A 19,058-nucleotide genomic window follows, 5' to 3' on the forward strand; every position below is an offset into this window, starting at 1 on the left:
AACCAATAATTGCGCGTTACAAGTAATCGTTATTATAAAGACGAATTGCTATTAAAGAAATGAATGATATCAAAACCATAGTGATTGCATTTCACCTTTTCAAATCAAAAGAAGAGAAAGGTAGTGTCGTGTAAAGTATCTTTGCTGTTAAATAAAAATTCTTTGTTTCTGTGTTCATCTGATGGATCGGTACTTTATCTTCGCATAAGGAATGAAACGGTATTCATGACTAGAAGATTAACAGTTATAAGCAATAAAGATTTGAAGGCGTATCTTGCCTTTTTGACTGCATAATCAAATTATAAACTCTCCCTCTGATGAAAGTTTGTAAAAAACATCTGCAACTGACCACTATGCATCCTCATGCCTCCGGGGATTTCAAAGTTTTAATGGTGAGCAATCATTTTGTTTCTGTATGAGCCATTATGGAGAAGGTGAGTCCAAATCGATCATTCCCACTTCCGCGCGCGCGCGTGTATAATATATGAGTTATATATTATATGTATGTATATGTATATGTATATATATGTTTGTATATATGAGTTATAGTGTATGTATAAATATCATGTATATATATATATATATTGTATATATATATATATATATTACATATATACATATATATATATTATACATATATATATATATATATATATATATATATATATATATATATCCGTTTGGTATATATCCGTCGGGAATATGTAGTTTGTTGAGGATTGAAAATTGCTCTTCTTTGTGAAAGTGAAAAGCAACCTCTGCCTCGATGAGAAGGCCATCATCATCCGAAACAAAAACGCACTCAATAAAAGGTCCGAGCTCATATCCAAATGCAGACACCGGAAAAGAAAAATCATCCATGCGTGAAACCGATCCACCGCGCCACATGAGCACAGAAACACACCACTTTGTCAGTCTGCCTGAGGATCGCGACAGCGTGAAACCGCCGGTAGCAGACAAGGCACCAAAACACAGGTACGCCTATATATTATATAATATATATATATATATATATATATATATATATATATATATATATATATACATATATATATATACATATATATATATATACATATATATATATATGTATATATATATTATATATTTCTATATATATATAAATGACCATGCATCACAACCCCCCCCCCCCCAAAAAAAAAGTCGCCAGATATGGATTTTTAGTTAACAGCACATTCCAAAAGAGGAGACGTTAAGCTTTGAAATGATATATAATTCAAATCAAATGGACTCTCCTTGCCTATCTAACTATTAGAAAGAAAGCCCACACTCAGGAAAGTGTGAACTAAGAAAAGAGGCTCTGAAGCACAGCGTCTATTCAAGCGCTTAATCTTTATCACGCCGTGCTAGCTGTGCGATGAATAGGACAAAAACAGGGTGTAAACCACCGGAGTAACAACAATGAAGGGATTATTAGATTAGATTGAAATTGGACATGCTTTATCAACTTTCAAAGCAGTAGCTTTTTGCTTTTTAAAGTTAATTGAGCTGAAAATGAAGAGTGTGTACAGAGTTTTTAGGAAATGAAAAGGGGACTGAAAAGACACAGCTTATCACACTATTCTAAACAAAAGCGTTCGAGATAAACTGCTAAAATAAAACCCACACTTTCCTGTTGGCTTTATTGTCCCAAATTTTGGCATAATGTAGGAGAAGACTTGCTCTTTCAGAAAATATGAAAAAAGTCAAGAGTGGCTAGGTTAACCCGTTTGATCTATTTTCAGTCCTCACACAAAATCACTGCGTGCTACTTTTTGTTCGTGCTGTGATGCTCGGTCACATATATACTGTTAACAATGTGTGTACAAGTGATAATGCAGAAAAAAAAAGAAGAACCAAATCAAATACTAGTGGAGATGTAGCAATCATCAATTTAAGAAAGAATGTTTTAAGATTCATAAGAATGGGTATTTATGTCTTTACATTTAAACTCTGCATATATATCTTTTCTCTCTCTCTCTCTCTCTCTCTCTCACTTATTGAGTCAACACTTTTTTTTAATTCATGTTTTGAAGTCATTACAACTGTTGCATACTGTAACAAAGTGCCGTCATAAGTGCACTACCTCTCTTCCTTTTAACCAAAGCATGATAAAATGTTCCTAATTTAATTTTCCAAGTATGTACCCCATGGGTTTGACATACAAGTTCACCAGAAATCCTGTCTGGTTACAATTAACAATGTCTTTTCCTAAATGTATACTGTAGTTCATCAAAAGCTCCATTGCACAGTTTATTACCAAAAAAAAAAAAAATCGTTTTATTGCAACTTGATTGAAGCACATTCTTTTTTTTTTTCATTTTCTAAAAGTGTCATGGATGACTAGAGTGATGATATCAGTAGAAATGAGCATTATTCAGAAAACCAATACGGTAAGATACTCATATTACAATTCCATGTTACTAAACGAACTTCTTGCTACATGTTTTTCTTTTGTTTTGTTTTTGTACTACTTGTACTACTTGCTTATGATACTATGCTTCGTTCTACGATAACTATCATTGCAGTTAGTATGCGTCATTTCAATGATGGTGATATTTAGGATGCTCGGTCTTGCCTATTTTGTCATAGTTTTTTGAAGTTCATGACCAAACTTCGTCTGCCGTCTGGCTGCATTGAAATCAATGCAGCTTCATGGCATCCTGACGCAAACATTGTATGTTATTAGTAAAATCCTTAGAACTTGGTACTTAAAGAGAACATTTTTAATGCAAAACTAGATACACTGTTACGCAAAGTTTGCATCGGCAACTACCTCCATTTCACTAACAAAGATGAACAAAATAATGTGTGGTACGTAATTGTTAGCATCAATCATGTGCTGAAATGTACAATATTGTTATTTAGTGCCTTAAATAAACAATGATATCATACAATTAACAATATATACTAATATTTTCTTAGTGTATATATAAATTTATCTGTCCTCTCCAGGATCGCCCATATCCAACTGTCTTCTACAACTTTAACCATGATAACCCTAAAAAGAATTGATCCAAATTATGAGTTATTCAACTGAATCACTTATAAACTTAACACTCTTAGGTCTTACCTTTCTTTAAAGCGAATCTATTAAGTGAAAATCGAGAAAATTTCACAAACTTCTTATACAAATCAAATGAAAAATGATGCAGTACTGACAACATGGTTTCATTGAATGTGTAGCTCTACTGAGATATGTTGAATATCACTTTTACTATTTTGTATTTTTGTGTAAAAGGTGTTCAGGAAACGTTCATCGTTAACTATTTGGATCTACAGTTTGAATACTAAAACAAAGAGTATAGAATTTTCCTTTTAAGTGCACTCGAAGATGCATTTGCTCTATTGTATAGCTATTCCAATTGCAGGGTACTGCGTGGTTGCATTTGGTATCCAGTTACGATTAAGAGAATATCATTTTTCTTTGTTTTTTTTTTCTTTTTTTCTGATGCTCTTGTTTTGGCGAGTACCTGATATTTTCCTTTCCCCATTTGCATGCGCTATCTTTTATTTATTGATTCATGTTTTCTACGTTTCCGGCTACTGCTTTCCATAACCGTGAGTGTTCTTAACACTCGCTCAACGTGAAAAGGAAGGTGTGGCGAAGATGAGAGTGACTTAAGTTGACCTATATATGCTCGTTCGTGTATAGTTATTAACATGCAGTGATTACTCACGTTTTATTATTGGATATTGTTAAGATGCTGCTGCTTTTATTGCTTCTGCATCTGCTGCTAATGTTCTTTTGCTACTGATCCCCATTTATCAAGACGCATACATGTTCTATGGCCAATCATTCATAGGGGATTCCACCAAAGAAAAAGAGTGAACATTGGGCCTATTGGCTCATCTTCTGCGTAATTCATTTTCAACACTTTTTCGAACACAGATCAACCCATGGTAGCGTGGGGTATTAATATTCAGCGCAGTCCTGCTTTTGTTGCATATCTGTATATTGCCTTTCCATTGTTGTTAACCATCAAACGAAACTATTATTTCAGTATCTTTAAACTCCTGGTACACGGGGTTATATTACTGAATTGACGTGCCGAAAGAATTCTGTGACATATGAAAGTCTGTTCCAGTGGAAATGTTGTTATCAAACAGATGTTCTGGTCTGCTGGTTGGGAACACTTTTATTTTTGCCAACAATTCAAAAAAAAAAAAACAACACGATGTTTCCGCCACTATTCGCTTCAAGGACAAGATAGTCATTTTCATCTACCTCACATTCATCTCTTGGCAAATTTGAATATGTCCATTCGGTATATTAAGGGTCATTCAGGTCTAGCACTAAAGGGCCAATTTTATAATCTTTATCGATATTTCTGTATTTAAGGTTGGCATATTGTGTTTCAGGAATGGATGGTGATGACTGGAAGAAAGTTGAGGGAATTTCCTGGTAGATAGACGATTGAAAGTTCCAAGATTTACCAGCGTCATTCACAGCTATTGGGTGAACAGATAATTCTACGCGGGTTGGGCTACCGGAGGATGGGGCATTGTCGTTGTCAAAAGATTCCATCGTGGCTCGTCTAGTTCGAGGTTGGCATCTCGTACCTTTGGGCAGATTGACATCGTCAAGAATGTAGCCATGTTCATCCATGTCCTCTTCATCCCATTCTCCACTGGTGTCCCTGGATTGAACGAATGTAAAGCTCCTCCTCCGCAGCTTCTTCACAGCACCTGACATGTCCATGTAGAGTCCTTTCTTGTTCGTTGCTTTCTGAGCAACGCCTTTACCATCTCGTTGTATGACGTCATGAGAGGGTCTTGACCTGGTGTCCGCTGAACTTCTATCATCTCTCTCGCTGCTCTCCTCTGTTTCATGAATATAGCTCTTTAAAGACATAATGAAGAATTAAGGAAAATCTTGAAATAGTGCATTGGGATAACTATGCGCATTAATTGTCATGATTACTAATTATTATTTACCTGAGATGTCTCTTGACAATGTTCATATACCGATGCCGTAGCTGAGGGTGATGTTCGTTATTCCGAAGATTCGTTAATCCGAAAATGAAATAAAGTTTGTTATTCCGAATGTTCGTCATTCCGAAACACGCAAATTTTCTATACCTAGGGGTTCGTTAATCCGAAAAAAAAAAGTTTCGTTAATCGGAAGATTAAGTGACGTTGTTACGAAGGTTTGCTATTCTTTACAAAAAAAAAAAAAAAAATAAAAAGAAGGTGAGTACTTACGAACCTTCTGAATAACAAACCATATTTCGCTTTCAGATTATCGGACCTTTGAAACAACAAACCTTATTAGGTGATCCGAGTATCCTCTCGGATCACCTTCTGTATCTGTACTGATTCTTTGTTCTTCTTCTTTTTCTTCTTCTTTCTCCGCAAAAGTTGTGTATGGATTAGCTCAGAAAGTCCTCTTCCTATCAATGTCAAAATCAAACCATATATGTATCATGTCCCAAAGATGGCAATCGAACTAAAATCAAAGTGATCAGTCGACCGTGACGTCACTATGACGTCATTATATGAAAACACATTCTCAATCATATTTCATTAATGGAATGGAATTTTTCGATGAAATTTACGTCACATATATTTCAAATTATGCGCATTCTACTCATATTTTCAGAATTCATATTTTCCCTTAAAACGTGCGCGTACGCGTGCGTTGAAATATTTGTACGCTCAATCGAGCTCAAATTTTTTTTTGCACACGTTTCAGACCATTTGGAGCATTTTTTGAAAAATTGAAAAAATCTGACGGACGCGTACGCGCGCGCACATATACGCACGCACAGCTCATATGCAATTGAAACTTTCCGTTTTTTCACACTGATCGGATGCCTGAAATGTCAAGGAATATTTCTACCAAGTTTCAAGTCAATCCCACTCAATATGACGTCACACGGGCCCGTCAAAGTTGAAATTCCGCGCGCGCGTCAATGGCAATATACAGTGCAACAATGCCAAAAAACCGCCAATTTTGAATCCAATTTTACTCGTCAAGATGGACGGTGATCCCCCATTTACTTTACATATTCTGAAAGCTGATGAGTTGTACATGTCATTTCATGGGTTGGCAATGCTGGAAAATTGATGAAAAGATATCAAATTTCTTAATAAAAAACACGTAATCAAATTTTAAGTTCACTCAAGTGTATCTCATTTTTTCTTTTGCTAATTTTCGTCCAAATTTCATTGTGTTGTAGCTTATTAAATGGTCTTTCAGTCATATATTAACAACATTTTGATTGGATGACGGCATCACCTCGTAAAAAGGGATTAAAAGTAACATTGTCAAATTTGACCAGTTTACGTGTTATCTCTATGGGAGTGCAGTTTTTCTGGAAATGAAAACTGACATGACTATCTTTATCGAGCACTAGCTCACTTATGCTTCGGTGAATTTCTCCCATATTTTAGTATGTGGTAGCTGAGACTTTGGGCTATCGGGAGTGTGCCTTCGTTTTTTTCAGACGGAGTCGGCATCACGTTGAAAAACTTGGTTGAAATTAAAGCTTATCTTCGATGTATTGAAATATGTCTCTGTTTCTGCAACTTTCTTTGCAATAACTCAAGACAAACATACGCTATCACCACCATATTTTGCACATGTTTAGTTCACGTCACGTACATTATTTCACAAAATAACAACTACTTGATCAGACACCATCTTGGGTATGTAAATTAGGGTCAAAGGTCATACATGTTTTATCCTGTATCTTGGTGAATACATGTCCTATCTTTACCATATTTTGCACACGTAAAGACCATGTTACAAGGATCATTTCACAAAATAACCACTTTTTGCTCAGATGCCATCTTGTCTGTGCAAAGTGGGGTCAAAGGTCATATGTACTTCTTCCTGTATCTTCGTTATGACGTGTTATCTCTATGGGAGGGAATTTTTCTAGATGTGAAAATTGACATGATTGTCTTTATCGACGACTAGCTCACTTACCCTTCGGTGAATTTCTTCCAGGATTTAGTATGTTGTAGCCAATGTAATACCCTTTAAGTTTTGTTCATCAAAGTTTTAATCGGATGATGTCTTCACCTCGTGAAAATGGATATAATGTAACCTTGTCAAATTCAACCCCTGAGTTTACGTGTTATCTCTATGGGAGGGAATTTTTCTGGAAATGAAAATTGACATGACGGTCTTTATCGAGCACTAGCTCACTTACTCTTCGGTGAATTTCTCCCAGATTTTAATATGTTGTAGCTGAGACTTTGGGCTATCGTCGCTCCATCTTTTCATACGACGCCGAGATCACGTCAAAAAACTTGGTTGAAATCAAACTTATCTTCGATGTATTGAGATATTTCTTTCTTTCTGCAACTTTCTTTGCAATAACTCAAGAAAAACAGCCCCTATCACCCCCATATTTTGCACATGTTTAGTTTATGTCAGGTACATATTTCATAAAATAACAACTACTTGATCAGACACCATCTTGGGTATGTAAATTAGGGTCAAAGGTCATAAATGTTTCAACCTTTATCTTGGTGAATACATGTCCTATCTTTCCCATATTTTGCACACGCAAAGACCATGTTACAAGAATCATTTCACAAAATAACCACTTTTTGCTCAGATGCCATCTTGTCTGTGCAAAGTTGGGTCAATGGTCAAATGTACTTCATTCTGTATCTTCGTTATAGTTTATACCAGGGAGGTACCTCCCTGGTTTATACCGAATTTGGTACCAAAGATGGTAGACCTGACTCTCTTTTCTAAATGAGAATCCAAATATCACACAGCCAATGTCTCTAAACACAGATGAAACCTATATGGTCATGCCTATTGCGATCAGGACTCGAATCATTGATTACAAAAAAAATCGGATCACCTAATTTGTCAGTCTTGACAAATTCCGAGTCTAGTTTCATTTTTGGATTATCGGGCATTCGGAGCAACAAACTTTACTTTTATTTTCGGATTTACGAATCTTAACCCTATAAAGCCCAAGCTATTTTGACCCTTCCCAGGCCCAAGGGGGGCACATTGTGCCCCCTATATAACTTTGTTATTGTTTGATGTTTCATTGTCATATTTGGCACATGGGTAGAGCAACTCATACTCTCTATACTTCTGTATAATTTCTTTATCCCCAGTTTATATGTCTGATCATGGACCAATATTTTTAATATTTGCCACAAATGATGTTTAAGTCAAAGCTCATTTTTTGTTACGGTTGAAATTTCTCAAGGTCACCACATGGGGGCGCTATTCATAACAAAATAAAGAAATACGTTATAAGACCTATGATGTATTGTTTGGGATAGGTACATGCATAGTTATCATATTTCGTATTCCCATAATATTGGAATTTTAAGTTTGCAGATTGATAGTGTGATAAACAAATGATATTAGAGGTATAATGTGGGTGAATGAATCAAAATGACACAAAATAGAACAGCAATCTTTGGAATAATACTGTTATCTTCAAGTATCTCTATTATGTCTATTGTTTTATGCCGTTGTCATAGAAAAACAAAGGAAATAATAGGAAAAACATTTCAGGGCCATAATTACTTTACATTTTGCTTCTTCGGCAAATTTCAGCCAAGAAATGCCTATTTCATACATTATAATATTGTTAATTGGAATTGCAACAGAAAAATACGCAAAATCTGACTGACATGGTTGTCAGTTTATGGTTGCCATGGCAACCAGCAATATCAAATATAGCTAAATTATATATCAAAATGTTTGGAATAAGATTTTAGGAAAAGTCACCAAATTTGGTGAAGATTGGATTAAGGGCGAAGGAGTGGCGAATGAAAATCTGGTGGGGGCACAATGTGCCCCCCCCCCCCCCCCCCCGCTTGGGCTTTATAGGGTTAAGGAAGAACAAACGTTCGATTCTTTACTGGATACCCTCTGTTATTTCAAAAGTAACATATTACACTCTTTATCTACGTCTGACCCTTGGACATCATTGAGCACAAATATTTTCCGTGTTTAAAACTTCATTGAAACTTTAATCAATCTTTTAAATAACCAATGATTATTTTCGACTTTCACAATCCCCTGGATATAATTTTATGTGAAGTACTTACAACGTACTTATTGTATCGAGTAGTTTCACTTTTTTACACGTAGCCACGCCATCAAACGCAATGAATCGCTTGTCACGGAAGCAACTCAATTTTTATGTGAAAAGTGACGCGAAATATTCTTGGTTCTTGGTGTCATGAAATGGAGGGTTGCATATGTACGTTTCAAATTCGGGAGGTGTGTGGATTCTGGAATCTAGGAGACGTGAATTTACTGTTTTACCTGCGATATGTTCTGGTAAATGTCTTGTGTTGTCGTAACACCGCCGAATTCGTTGCCCGAGAATTGAGGCAATGAGGGACCCACTGCATAAGGATCAATACTGGTAGAGTCTGATGAAGTAACATGATCTCTTGTACCAGGTTTGATGCGGGTTGACGTGCCTGTAGGACTCATTTGCAATCGCCTTTCATCGGAGTCACCTTTGGACTGACTTGAAGCTTCCAGGACCCCAAGTCTATTATGCATGAATAATGAAGAAAAATACTAGAAATCAAAACATAATTATTGTCAAATTCCTTGAGATATTTACTGTGCATCATGCTACATTAGATAAAATAAGATTAAGTTATAAAGTACATATAACACACTATTTTAATCGTGCAATAACATTTCGTGACTTTCACTTTCCAGTCGCTTCTATCACGCACTACATCTCTATGTGTCAGTATTGGAGATATAGGGTATGAAAGTGTGTTTGAATATGATTCTGTTCATCTGAATGTATATATCGGAGACATGAGGAATTTGTGCATTTTGGAACAATGAATAATCAAGCACATCATCAAAACGTGCCCGTTTTACATGCCCTTAAGGACACAAAATATTTGAAATTGAATGAGCATTTTATAGTTCAGCCCTAAATAAGGGATATTTCCTTTCAGGCTGGTGTCGACCACAGCACCTGTACACATATGTACGTACAAGTTGTATTTGTCATTCTTTTTGGCTACTTTTTTATTGTTTAACTGATAAGTTTGAAATCGTGTTCTGATGTCGATGTCCTTATAAGTGTGTGTGTGTGTGTGTGTGTGTGTTTAATTTAAAGTTCCTTGCTTTGGTGAAATAAAGAAAGTGAAACTTAAAAAGACTCACCTTTTACACAGAATGGGTACAATGACAAGAAGCGCGACAGCAGCACTCGAAAGAGCCCCAAATAGGTAAATCATTGTACTATTTTTCATCTTGAGACCTTTTCAATAGAGAAAGAAAATGCAAATTGTTATGGCAGTAGACATTCACAAAAGTCGTATACGATTTCTATACCGATGCGTTCTTTTTTTTATGTTTTCCCTCTTTATACTTACAAAGGGAAGGGAATTATAAAGCTTTAGGGTGGGAATATGTGTGTATGATTTTAGCAGTAAATCATGCATTAGATAAGCACTAGCAGAGGGTAGACAAGTGCATTTAAGTTGCATTTGATTAACAGAAAGAAGAGTTATTTTACACCAAACTCACTTGGAGAAGAAGTGGCCATCGTCTCTGGTACAGTCGTCAGTAACTGGTGAGTAGGCTGTTTTTCGCCTTTTGTTTAAAAGGAAGTTAAGAAAAAGAAAGAAAATTGTAGCTCCAAGATAGGTACTAAGAGAGGTGTTGTGGAATGAAACATGATTACAACGATTCCTGCCTTCTTCAAAAACCTTACAATCACTGACAAAGTATCCACCTTCTTGCCTGGAGATTAACAAAAACAAACAAACAAACAAACAGACAAACAAATACAGTGTCATGTCACTACTTGTCACAATTGTACGACGTCAGTTTTATTAGTATTGCTGATAACGAGATGAATTGGGTAGGTCAGGTGTTGGCGATTTTCTATGTTTCTTTTTTTTTTGGGGGGGGGGGGAATTCGAACTGTACAGACGTAAAGATTTTAAAGTAATTTATTCATTTAGTCATTTATTCAGTTTTAGTTTGAACAAAGTAAACAGGAAAGTCACATTCAGAGCCCAGGGGTGTTCTTTCCAGGTGAGCCCTGTTACACATTTTATATAAATTATTTCAATTAAGCGGTGAAATCAAGGTGACCACGTGAAAGATGCGATATGATACTGAAATTAAAAAAAAAAAAAATCGCTCTCAGAAAAACTTACCCAGCACAGTTGTCGATCTTACCAGCCAGTACTATACTTGTTCCCTTTCTTTTCTCAATCGCCTAAATGTCTATTCACTCTAAATAGTTTGAAAGTTTGTAAACCTCGTAATTATCATTGGAATCTTAATTACAGCCTCATCACTATAATCATCAAACAAGAACACCCCCACGGAGATTTAACATTGTTTAAGGTCCACCTTACACTGAAGTTATATAAGCCTACATCTTGGTAACATTACTCACTAGATTTGTAGACTGTACGTTGTCTAGGGGTTGGGATGATCTGAACATCTTGCCATTCATTCTCTGTAAACGAACACACATGATAGATGATTAATCACAGTAACAATAATAATAATGATGATGATAATAATAATAACAATAATGACAATAAAATAATAAAATAATAATGATGATAATAATAGTACAACGATACCAAAAAAAGACATGGGTTTAAAAAAGCCTAACATGCAGGGCACCTGGTGATGTATTTTTAAAACTGAATGATTTCAACATTTGATAAATGTATATACATATACATTAATCAAATTCAAACAGGACATTTATAGTGGCATGTATGACTTGAAAAAACAACAACATATAAACAATTCATGAAACTTTTGATTAAATTATAAAACTCACTGCTTGCAGCCCAAGTAATATATTATTTCTTTCCTATATAGTTTGCACCTGTCGGATTTCTTTACTTTTAGTGCACCATACATAAGTCCGGTTATTATATTGGCATGTGATATGCTGCTGTATAAGCCTTCGGCAACCGACCGTGTGCTTGATCTTCGACTGCTCGACAAGATGGGACTGTAGCATTCCAAACCGGGAAGTAGGTCGACTTTCCAGGTGGCGCTACACACTGCAATGTCGTGCTGCCATTTATGACGTAACCTTCGCCACAGTTGAGAGTTATTTCGGACCCAAATTTAGTGATATTGGAGTCCCACTGGCCATTAGATACATGACCGGGATGATCACAAAACCCGAGCGACACTAGGAAGGAGGAAGAAAAGCAGGAATTTCTCATAAACTGCAAGAATTATTAATAAGGAAATTAAACAATAATGTCGAGTAAAAAAAAAATAATAACCACTTGAGTCATCTTTCAGAAGGTGCCTGATGTAACTGTTTTGGCTTGTTTAGTAATGGCTGTTGGTGTCAGATTTTGCTGATTTTTTGTTTTGTTTTAGCAAATGTTTCACTTCTTCAAATATTGTGATCACATCACGATCACATTGCAGTATTCCCTACCTACATGTATTTGCCAATTACTGAGCAATCATAGCTACTGCAATCACGATCAGCAATTAACGTCTGAGTTACAATTTGCTAAAAGATCGTAATATATACATCTGGAAGTAAAGGAGAAGTTATAACCTAAACAGCAAACGTGAAAGTTCAAGATTATCACTATTCCTGCATCGGATTCCGGTAGGATGCTAACTCTCAAACTGAGAAACCCAGTGTATTACCGCTAATTTGTTTTTTCAATTTCATGTATTGTTTTGTCTTGGGTTTTTTTTTTATGACAGTCTTAGTTGTTATGTTTCGAACACTCACGGTTAAAAGCAGAAAAGAAAAGGTGATGGGAGTCAAGTTGATCCTGGCTTGGACAGATCCATTGGTGGGAATAACTTCCACCAGAAATTATGTTTGCAAAAGATTCTGACTGGAAACAAATGCACGACTTTAGGTGTACAACAGCAATGTCGTGGTTTCCAGATTTTCTTCTACAGGTAGACACGCACTCGTCATCAGAAAGAACGTCAAATTTATTTTCATTGTACGAAAATAAAAACTGAAGCGTTTGGTTTGAGCCTTGGTAGCACCCAAGAAATCCAGGTTCTACATGAACACAGAACAACAAACCAGTAGGATGATGCACAACCGGGAATGAACCACCTTGATAATGAATAAATGATTATTAGTTCAACAGAAATATAGCTGTTTCAAGATTTATTTTCTCTTACAAAATAGATTATACACTTTAGTCATAAAAATCATCATATTCCCATTTGTTTGCATTGACCGGGAAAATGATGGTCATTTTGAAAGACAATAATTGAGACATATTATATTGTTTGAAAACTGCTGCTCGATTCGTCAATCGAGACTACAGGAGGAGCATATCTTCATCACAACTTGTCTTTACTCTGAACCTTGATCCACTCCACGTCTCTTTTCACAAGCAGCTGTGGATATGCTAATCAAAATTTTATATTCCAATTCATGATAGTATTACACCAGCTCTATTCATTGGGATAGATGAGACCCCCCCCCCCCCCAAGCTCACCATACCTGATGCTTCCATGGATGCATACAAGTATTCCTTCTATACACTACCTTGAGAATCTGAAATCGACTTCCATATGCAGCTGTCAACTCATCTTCCGCTTCCCTCACCTCTTTCCAGGTGGCTGCCTTCCCGGCTGTCAGAAGCATGCAGCCACATGCTGAACTTTAGTTCCTGTAAACTGACCAGTTTTTACTTGCACCTTTCACTTGTACCCCCCCCCCCCCCCGGTTGCCATAATGACTATGTACCGCATGTGCATTCTCATTTTTTTTTTTTTTCGGGAAAGGGGTATACTTTAGGGGCTCATATCTGGGGTAAAATACCGAAAATCGTTGAAATATGGGTCTTTTAGTATTTGTTCCCGAAATATCTTTAATTAGGGGTAAATTTCAAAACTTTCCCAAATAACCCTAAAATAGGGTTCCGAATAGAATTGGTTTCAAATCCCCGAAAAAATCGAAATGGGGTGGTGGGGCTTGATGTTTGCCCGATCTCCCGAATGTGCTTATACTGACATGACTGACGACGTGTTTTGCTGCTGCAAAGCATGCCGGGCCGTCCTTTTCTTCTCAGGATATTTCGGCCACATGCACTGCACATACGTCATGTTGTTTGCTAGCTTCCCGTCCAAAAACTTCCAAAAGGGGTAATTTTGCTGGTTTCCCTTCTAAAAGCCCGTGAGAGGGAGTCAAAAGCCTTACTCCTTCCCTTCCTTAAACGGGGTATCTCTAAGAATCTGGAACTGGCATTTACCATGTGCATCGTATGGTTGAACGCCTGAGTGGGTGTGAGGGATTACTTCTTTAAAAAGGTGTGAAATGAGTGGGATTTTTCAGTGCTAACCTCTCTGTCTCATATTTTCTTTCCACATACCTTCAAAATACAATTGTAGTACTTCAAATCAACAAGAGACAAGTGGGAACCAATAAGCTCATCCTCCTGTCCTCACTTACTACCGAATATGAATAATTCCAACTGTAAGGTGATTCAGATACACTCCATATACAAAAGCCACCTATTACAGTATTGCAGTATATAAACAAAAACACAAATGCATGCACATGCATGCCCATATTATCTGTGGCCTTGGACCGCAAAACCAACAAAAGTAGCCAGGTAACAGTTCTTAGCTAAGTTCAGATTCTGAAAGAGGAGACTTTCAGTTTCAAAACAGCAATATTGTTCATCAAGGTCGGATGTCTTTAGCTCATTTAGAAAAGCAAACACAACGGAACAGCAAAGTTTTGCGAAAGGGGGCTTTGAAGTGTAGGATCTACGCAGGCAAAATGACACACACTCAATTTTGTGTGTAACAAACGGAATTTAAAATGAAGGAATTATCACTTTAACCGAAAACTTGTTTTCATTCATAAATGACTTTCTTTAAATTTCAAAGAATCAAAGTTACTAGTAACTAAGATTTTCTGTGTGTGTTGCTTGTTGTTTATATTTTAATGGACACCATGGGTTGAGAATGGAGAAGGACCAAGTAGAAACAGAAATAAACGGGTCTACAGAAACTGTTTGAAACACTACTTACTTTCCATGTTATGCTTCCAAACTTAAGAGTTTAGAAAGAAAAACTAGACTCTCTTTCAGGAAACACCAATAATGACACATCAGCCGAATGGACGTAGTGCATATTTACAGACGGATACTGATGGGGAATTAATCAACGTCACCCTTTCAAGAGGACTTTGTTGTTACATACTTTTCAAAAGTACATATTTGAACCTACGCAAATTAACATAAAAATCTTATAAAAAAAAGATGTGGAAATGCTATTAAACAGGCACAGGGCAAGGTAAAGGAGGAAGCTTGGTGATGAAAGGTCTTTTGAAGTGCTCTAAAGATATAATTTATTTTGCATGGAACAAAAGGGGAATCCACTACTGAATGTTACGATTAATGATGGCGGAAAAAAATCACATTTAGCTCAAAATTGATAGAATAATATTCTAAACAAATAATCACCTCATGATACAGTCAAAGATACAAAATTACCGCTGACTGTCAAAATTTCTGTTATGGGGTTTTTATAAATACGTTACAAGAACCCACTGATGGAAACAAGAGAAAACGTACTTAAGACAAAAAACAAACGTCAAAATTTTTTAAAAACACATTATTTATGATTAGTTCTGTCTTTCGAAATGTTGATATGACAAACACCGAATTCTCCAGCATAGATTATACTCTACTATTACAGGCAAAGTCTTACCTCGACATTTTAGTTTAACACCCTGGTTGGAAGGGCATCCAGACGTATGCAATGAACACTCCATGAGGCATACGTCTCCTGGTCATCGATTTTATGAAGAAAAAAAAAATGTAATGTTACTACGTTTTTTCAGGAAAGAAACCGAATGGAAACAAAAGCAATGCGTAAACTTACATTCAGATGCTTTCCCCATACATCTTCTTTGCTCTTTTATTCAGTCGATTGGTAGGACCGATATGATGCACTGTATATCAACACTGCACATTTCGTATTTCATTTTGCTTTCAAGTATATTTGCACTCACCGTCAGCACACGATAGCTGTATAAGCCCGTTCCTTGCCACAGTGCTAGGCAGAGTCTCTTTCCAATACTGCTGAACCGCTGGAAAGCCCAGCCTTCCGCAGATCAATTCAGCAGCTCTGTCGTTAAATCCTTCGGGGCACAAATATGTGTCTGGATCGAGGACTACTAACCCTTCCTGAGGTGAAGGTCCATTAACCAGCTCCATCGATGATATTTCTTAGAAATGAGAATTTACATACTTGCGGAGAGAGACAGTGAAAGAGAGAGAGAGAGAGAGAGAGAGGGAGAGGCGAGAGGAAGCTGGAGGGAAGAGGGAGGGGCCTTCTTTTCTGAATTAAAAACAACTTGTTATGAAAGTATTTTTTTCACTCTGCCTATTCACCCATTGCAACAAGTTTTCAACTATTATGACACAATATCAATTAAATGCTGTTCATGTGTACGAAATTTTAGGTCAATATGATTATTTTTTTTTTACAATGGTCAAACGATGGATTACCAAAGGTCCGTAATGTTTCACACACAATGAAGGGTGACACAATGGTAGCATTTCCTCATGGCTTGTTTCCACTAACATTCCATAAAGGAAAGACGATAAAACGGAATGAAACTTTGTTCAGGATGACCAGTGATTAGCAGAGTTAAGTCAAACAAACAGAACGTTAAATCTTCATTGATAAGCTCACTGTTTACGTTTTTATATTTGGAGTAGTAATGTATAAATCTTAAAAGTCAAGCCATTTTTAAATCATGTACCTACTACACATGGACTTTCATTGAACCTGTTTCTGTCAAAAGCGTCACAATAACATTTTAAGCATGCTTTCCTGCTTTGATCTCATCATTACCACCGACAGCCAGCCTAGACAAAGACAAGACGGCGCTTTGAGAAATCTATAAGCAATATGCACAGGAGGTAATAACTCTCTTAAATCAAGACAAATGCATGTTGTGTTATAGTATAGATTGGAAAAACATTGCTCAAGCAATTTCATTTGTAAAATGCATGTACTTTAAGAGAGAAAGCAAATAATTTTGGCAAGCTGAACGTGAATGATAATCTATTTCTTCCAATTTTCGCACATTGCTTCAGGTACAATTTTGTGACAGCTTGTTATGTTTTGAAGTTTGCTGCTCCCCGCCATATGTGTTAATTCAAAGGCAGGTGAGTCTGAGAAGGTACCTCAGCCAAATAAGTCCGAAATGATGGGAACTGTTCTTTTGTCAGTGACGATGCACGATTAAACAATCGTTATTATCCAAACATCTGAATGTACATGAAGATGCACATAATCAGGTGTCGGCGGTGATGATGGATCAAAGAAAGACCTCCATTCACAGTCCATGAGTGTAGTAAATCCGTGGTTTAACCATCTCTGAGTGAAGTTATTTTAAGCCGAGTTAAACGAGTTAAAAGACAAACCTAATGACGAAAGTGTAGATTTTTGTCATGTTTGTTTGACCTGAAATATACGTTATTTCTATGCGTCAACGATTTCTTTCAACATTATAATTGAGTGTTATTGTCACGGCTTTGGAAAAAAAAAATGAAAAAAATTCCACATCCACTCAATGCCATATTTTTTTTTTTCAATGAAGAGAGCAAAAATCTTTAAATCTTAACTTTTGTATATGTAGAGCAATGGTATTCAAAGTCGTATAGACAGCATTGCTACTTACCGTCGTAGCACTTAACTCTCATCTTGAACTTCACTGGGTGGATATGTATATGTTATTTGTAAAGATACCTGATGGGCCTGTGATAGAATGGGGGATGACTTCTCGTGGTTTATGATCACATTCAGAAACGTTTTGTTAGATAGTTCATCAAGAAATTGAAATCCAATAACTGTGTGATTAGCAGACTCAATTTCAGAAAGAATTCGACGCCCACGAGGTGCCTGGAAAACCCAACTATCGCCGTTGGCAAAACAAGTGTCATCGCACAATATCTCTTGCAGCAGTGATATCCCCGAACAGTTTACAGTGAAGTCTGCACGAGATTGGAAAAGTGAAAAGGACTTCCTTACCATCAAGTGCTTAATGTTTGACTTAGAATGAAGAGTAAGAAGAAAAAAGTACAGTCGATTATTAATTTCTCTTTCTATTCTATATCATGATTTCACTTTAATTTTTTCAAAATACTTTGGCTTAAAGCGGAATCTGTGCTCCTATTATCTTAGAAGTATGTCAACAAGGACTGATAAATTGCTCCGGTTATTAAACATACACAGAAGTAACATTTACCTCAATCTCAATGAAATGGTATATAAAAATCAAAAGAAGCGTTTGAAGTTTGAAGATTTTGTATAAAGATAATACGTACAAGACCCAACATTTTATGAAGTTGCTTTCCTTCGTTTTCAATCCATGCGTTATGTGAAAGTGTGAAGGAAAACCCTTCGTGTATTCGGAGCCTTTAAAACAGACTACAGTTACCTTTAATATTATTGGCAATAGTTGATGTTCAAGAAGGCCTACCTGCTTTTAAGTAGAAATGAAATAGGACTTAATTTAATCCCACCATAGTCGATGCAAAAATGTATGAAGTACCCTATTTTTCTTTCAAACACAAATGACTGGGTTCATTTGAAAAGGTCCTTAACGTCAATCCCCATTATCGAAAGTTGAAATGCTAAAACGGCAGTTGTCTATGACAATCGTATCCAACTAGCTGGAAACATGCAAAGTTAAGGCTTAAACATCAATTTTGTTTTTTTTTTTTTGCGAATGCCCCCTGCATATTTTTGAACTGGCACCATACAGTATTACCTGCTAACTTTTGTCGCTTGTGTAATAAAATGTTATACATGTGAAAATTGATATAGGAAAAACATATACGTACAAGTCTTGTGAGCTTCTCGAGTAGAAGTGAGGCAGGCATTGTGAATGGTGACACAACCAAACAACCAGACTGTAAAAGTAATTCGATTCATCGCGTAAATCCTATGTCAATCGAGCATTGGTCTGAAAATGAGATGCAGATTACCACTGGCTTAGGGCAAAGATCTGACAATGGATTCAGAGGAAATGGAAGTCTGTAATATGCCGCGAGGTTTGAAACATGGTAAAGAGAACTACTTCGTG

The 19,058-nt window shown here is 36.4% G+C and overlaps 1 protein-coding gene across 1 annotated transcript; it reads right to left on the reverse strand.

Moving 5' to 3' along the window:
- Nucleotides 1-4,273: 4,273 nt before the first annotated feature.
- Nucleotides 4,274-17,673, reverse strand: LOC140230137 (uncharacterized). The gene is made up of 8 exons (XM_072310330.1): nt 17,652-17,673; nt 15,972-16,187; nt 15,668-15,745; nt 12,711-12,995; nt 11,922-12,143; nt 10,696-10,714; nt 9,260-9,494; nt 4,274-4,843 (listed from the first exon to the last, which is right to left on the reverse strand). Exons 1-8 carry the CDS (start codon nt 17,671-17,673, stop codon nt 4,274-4,276), a joined length of 1,647 nt encoding a protein of 548 aa, XP_072166431.1.
- Nucleotides 17,674-19,058: the final 1,385 nt, after the last annotated feature.

Source organism: Diadema setosum, chromosome 6, assembly GCF_964275005.1.
Source record: "Diadema setosum chromosome 6, eeDiaSeto1, whole genome shotgun sequence".
Lineage (NCBI taxonomy): Eukaryota > Metazoa > Echinodermata > Echinoidea > Diadematoida > Diadematidae > Diadema > Diadema setosum.

What these genes read in the sequence shown, in the direction of transcription:
- LOC140230137 (XM_072310330.1), bottom strand. Translation starts at nt 17,673, where the DNA reads ATGAGAGTTAAGTGCTACGACG. An exon ending in GAGAGTTAAGTGCTACGACG is followed by an intron (nt 16,188 to 17,651) that starts GTAAGTAGCAAT and finishes CTCATTTCTAAG; the next exon opens with AAATATCATCGATGGAGCTG. An exon ending in TTTACCAGAACATATCGCAG is followed by an intron (nt 4,844 to 9,259) that starts GTAAAACAGTAA and finishes ATGTCTTTAAAG; the next exon opens with AGCTATATTCATGAAACAGA.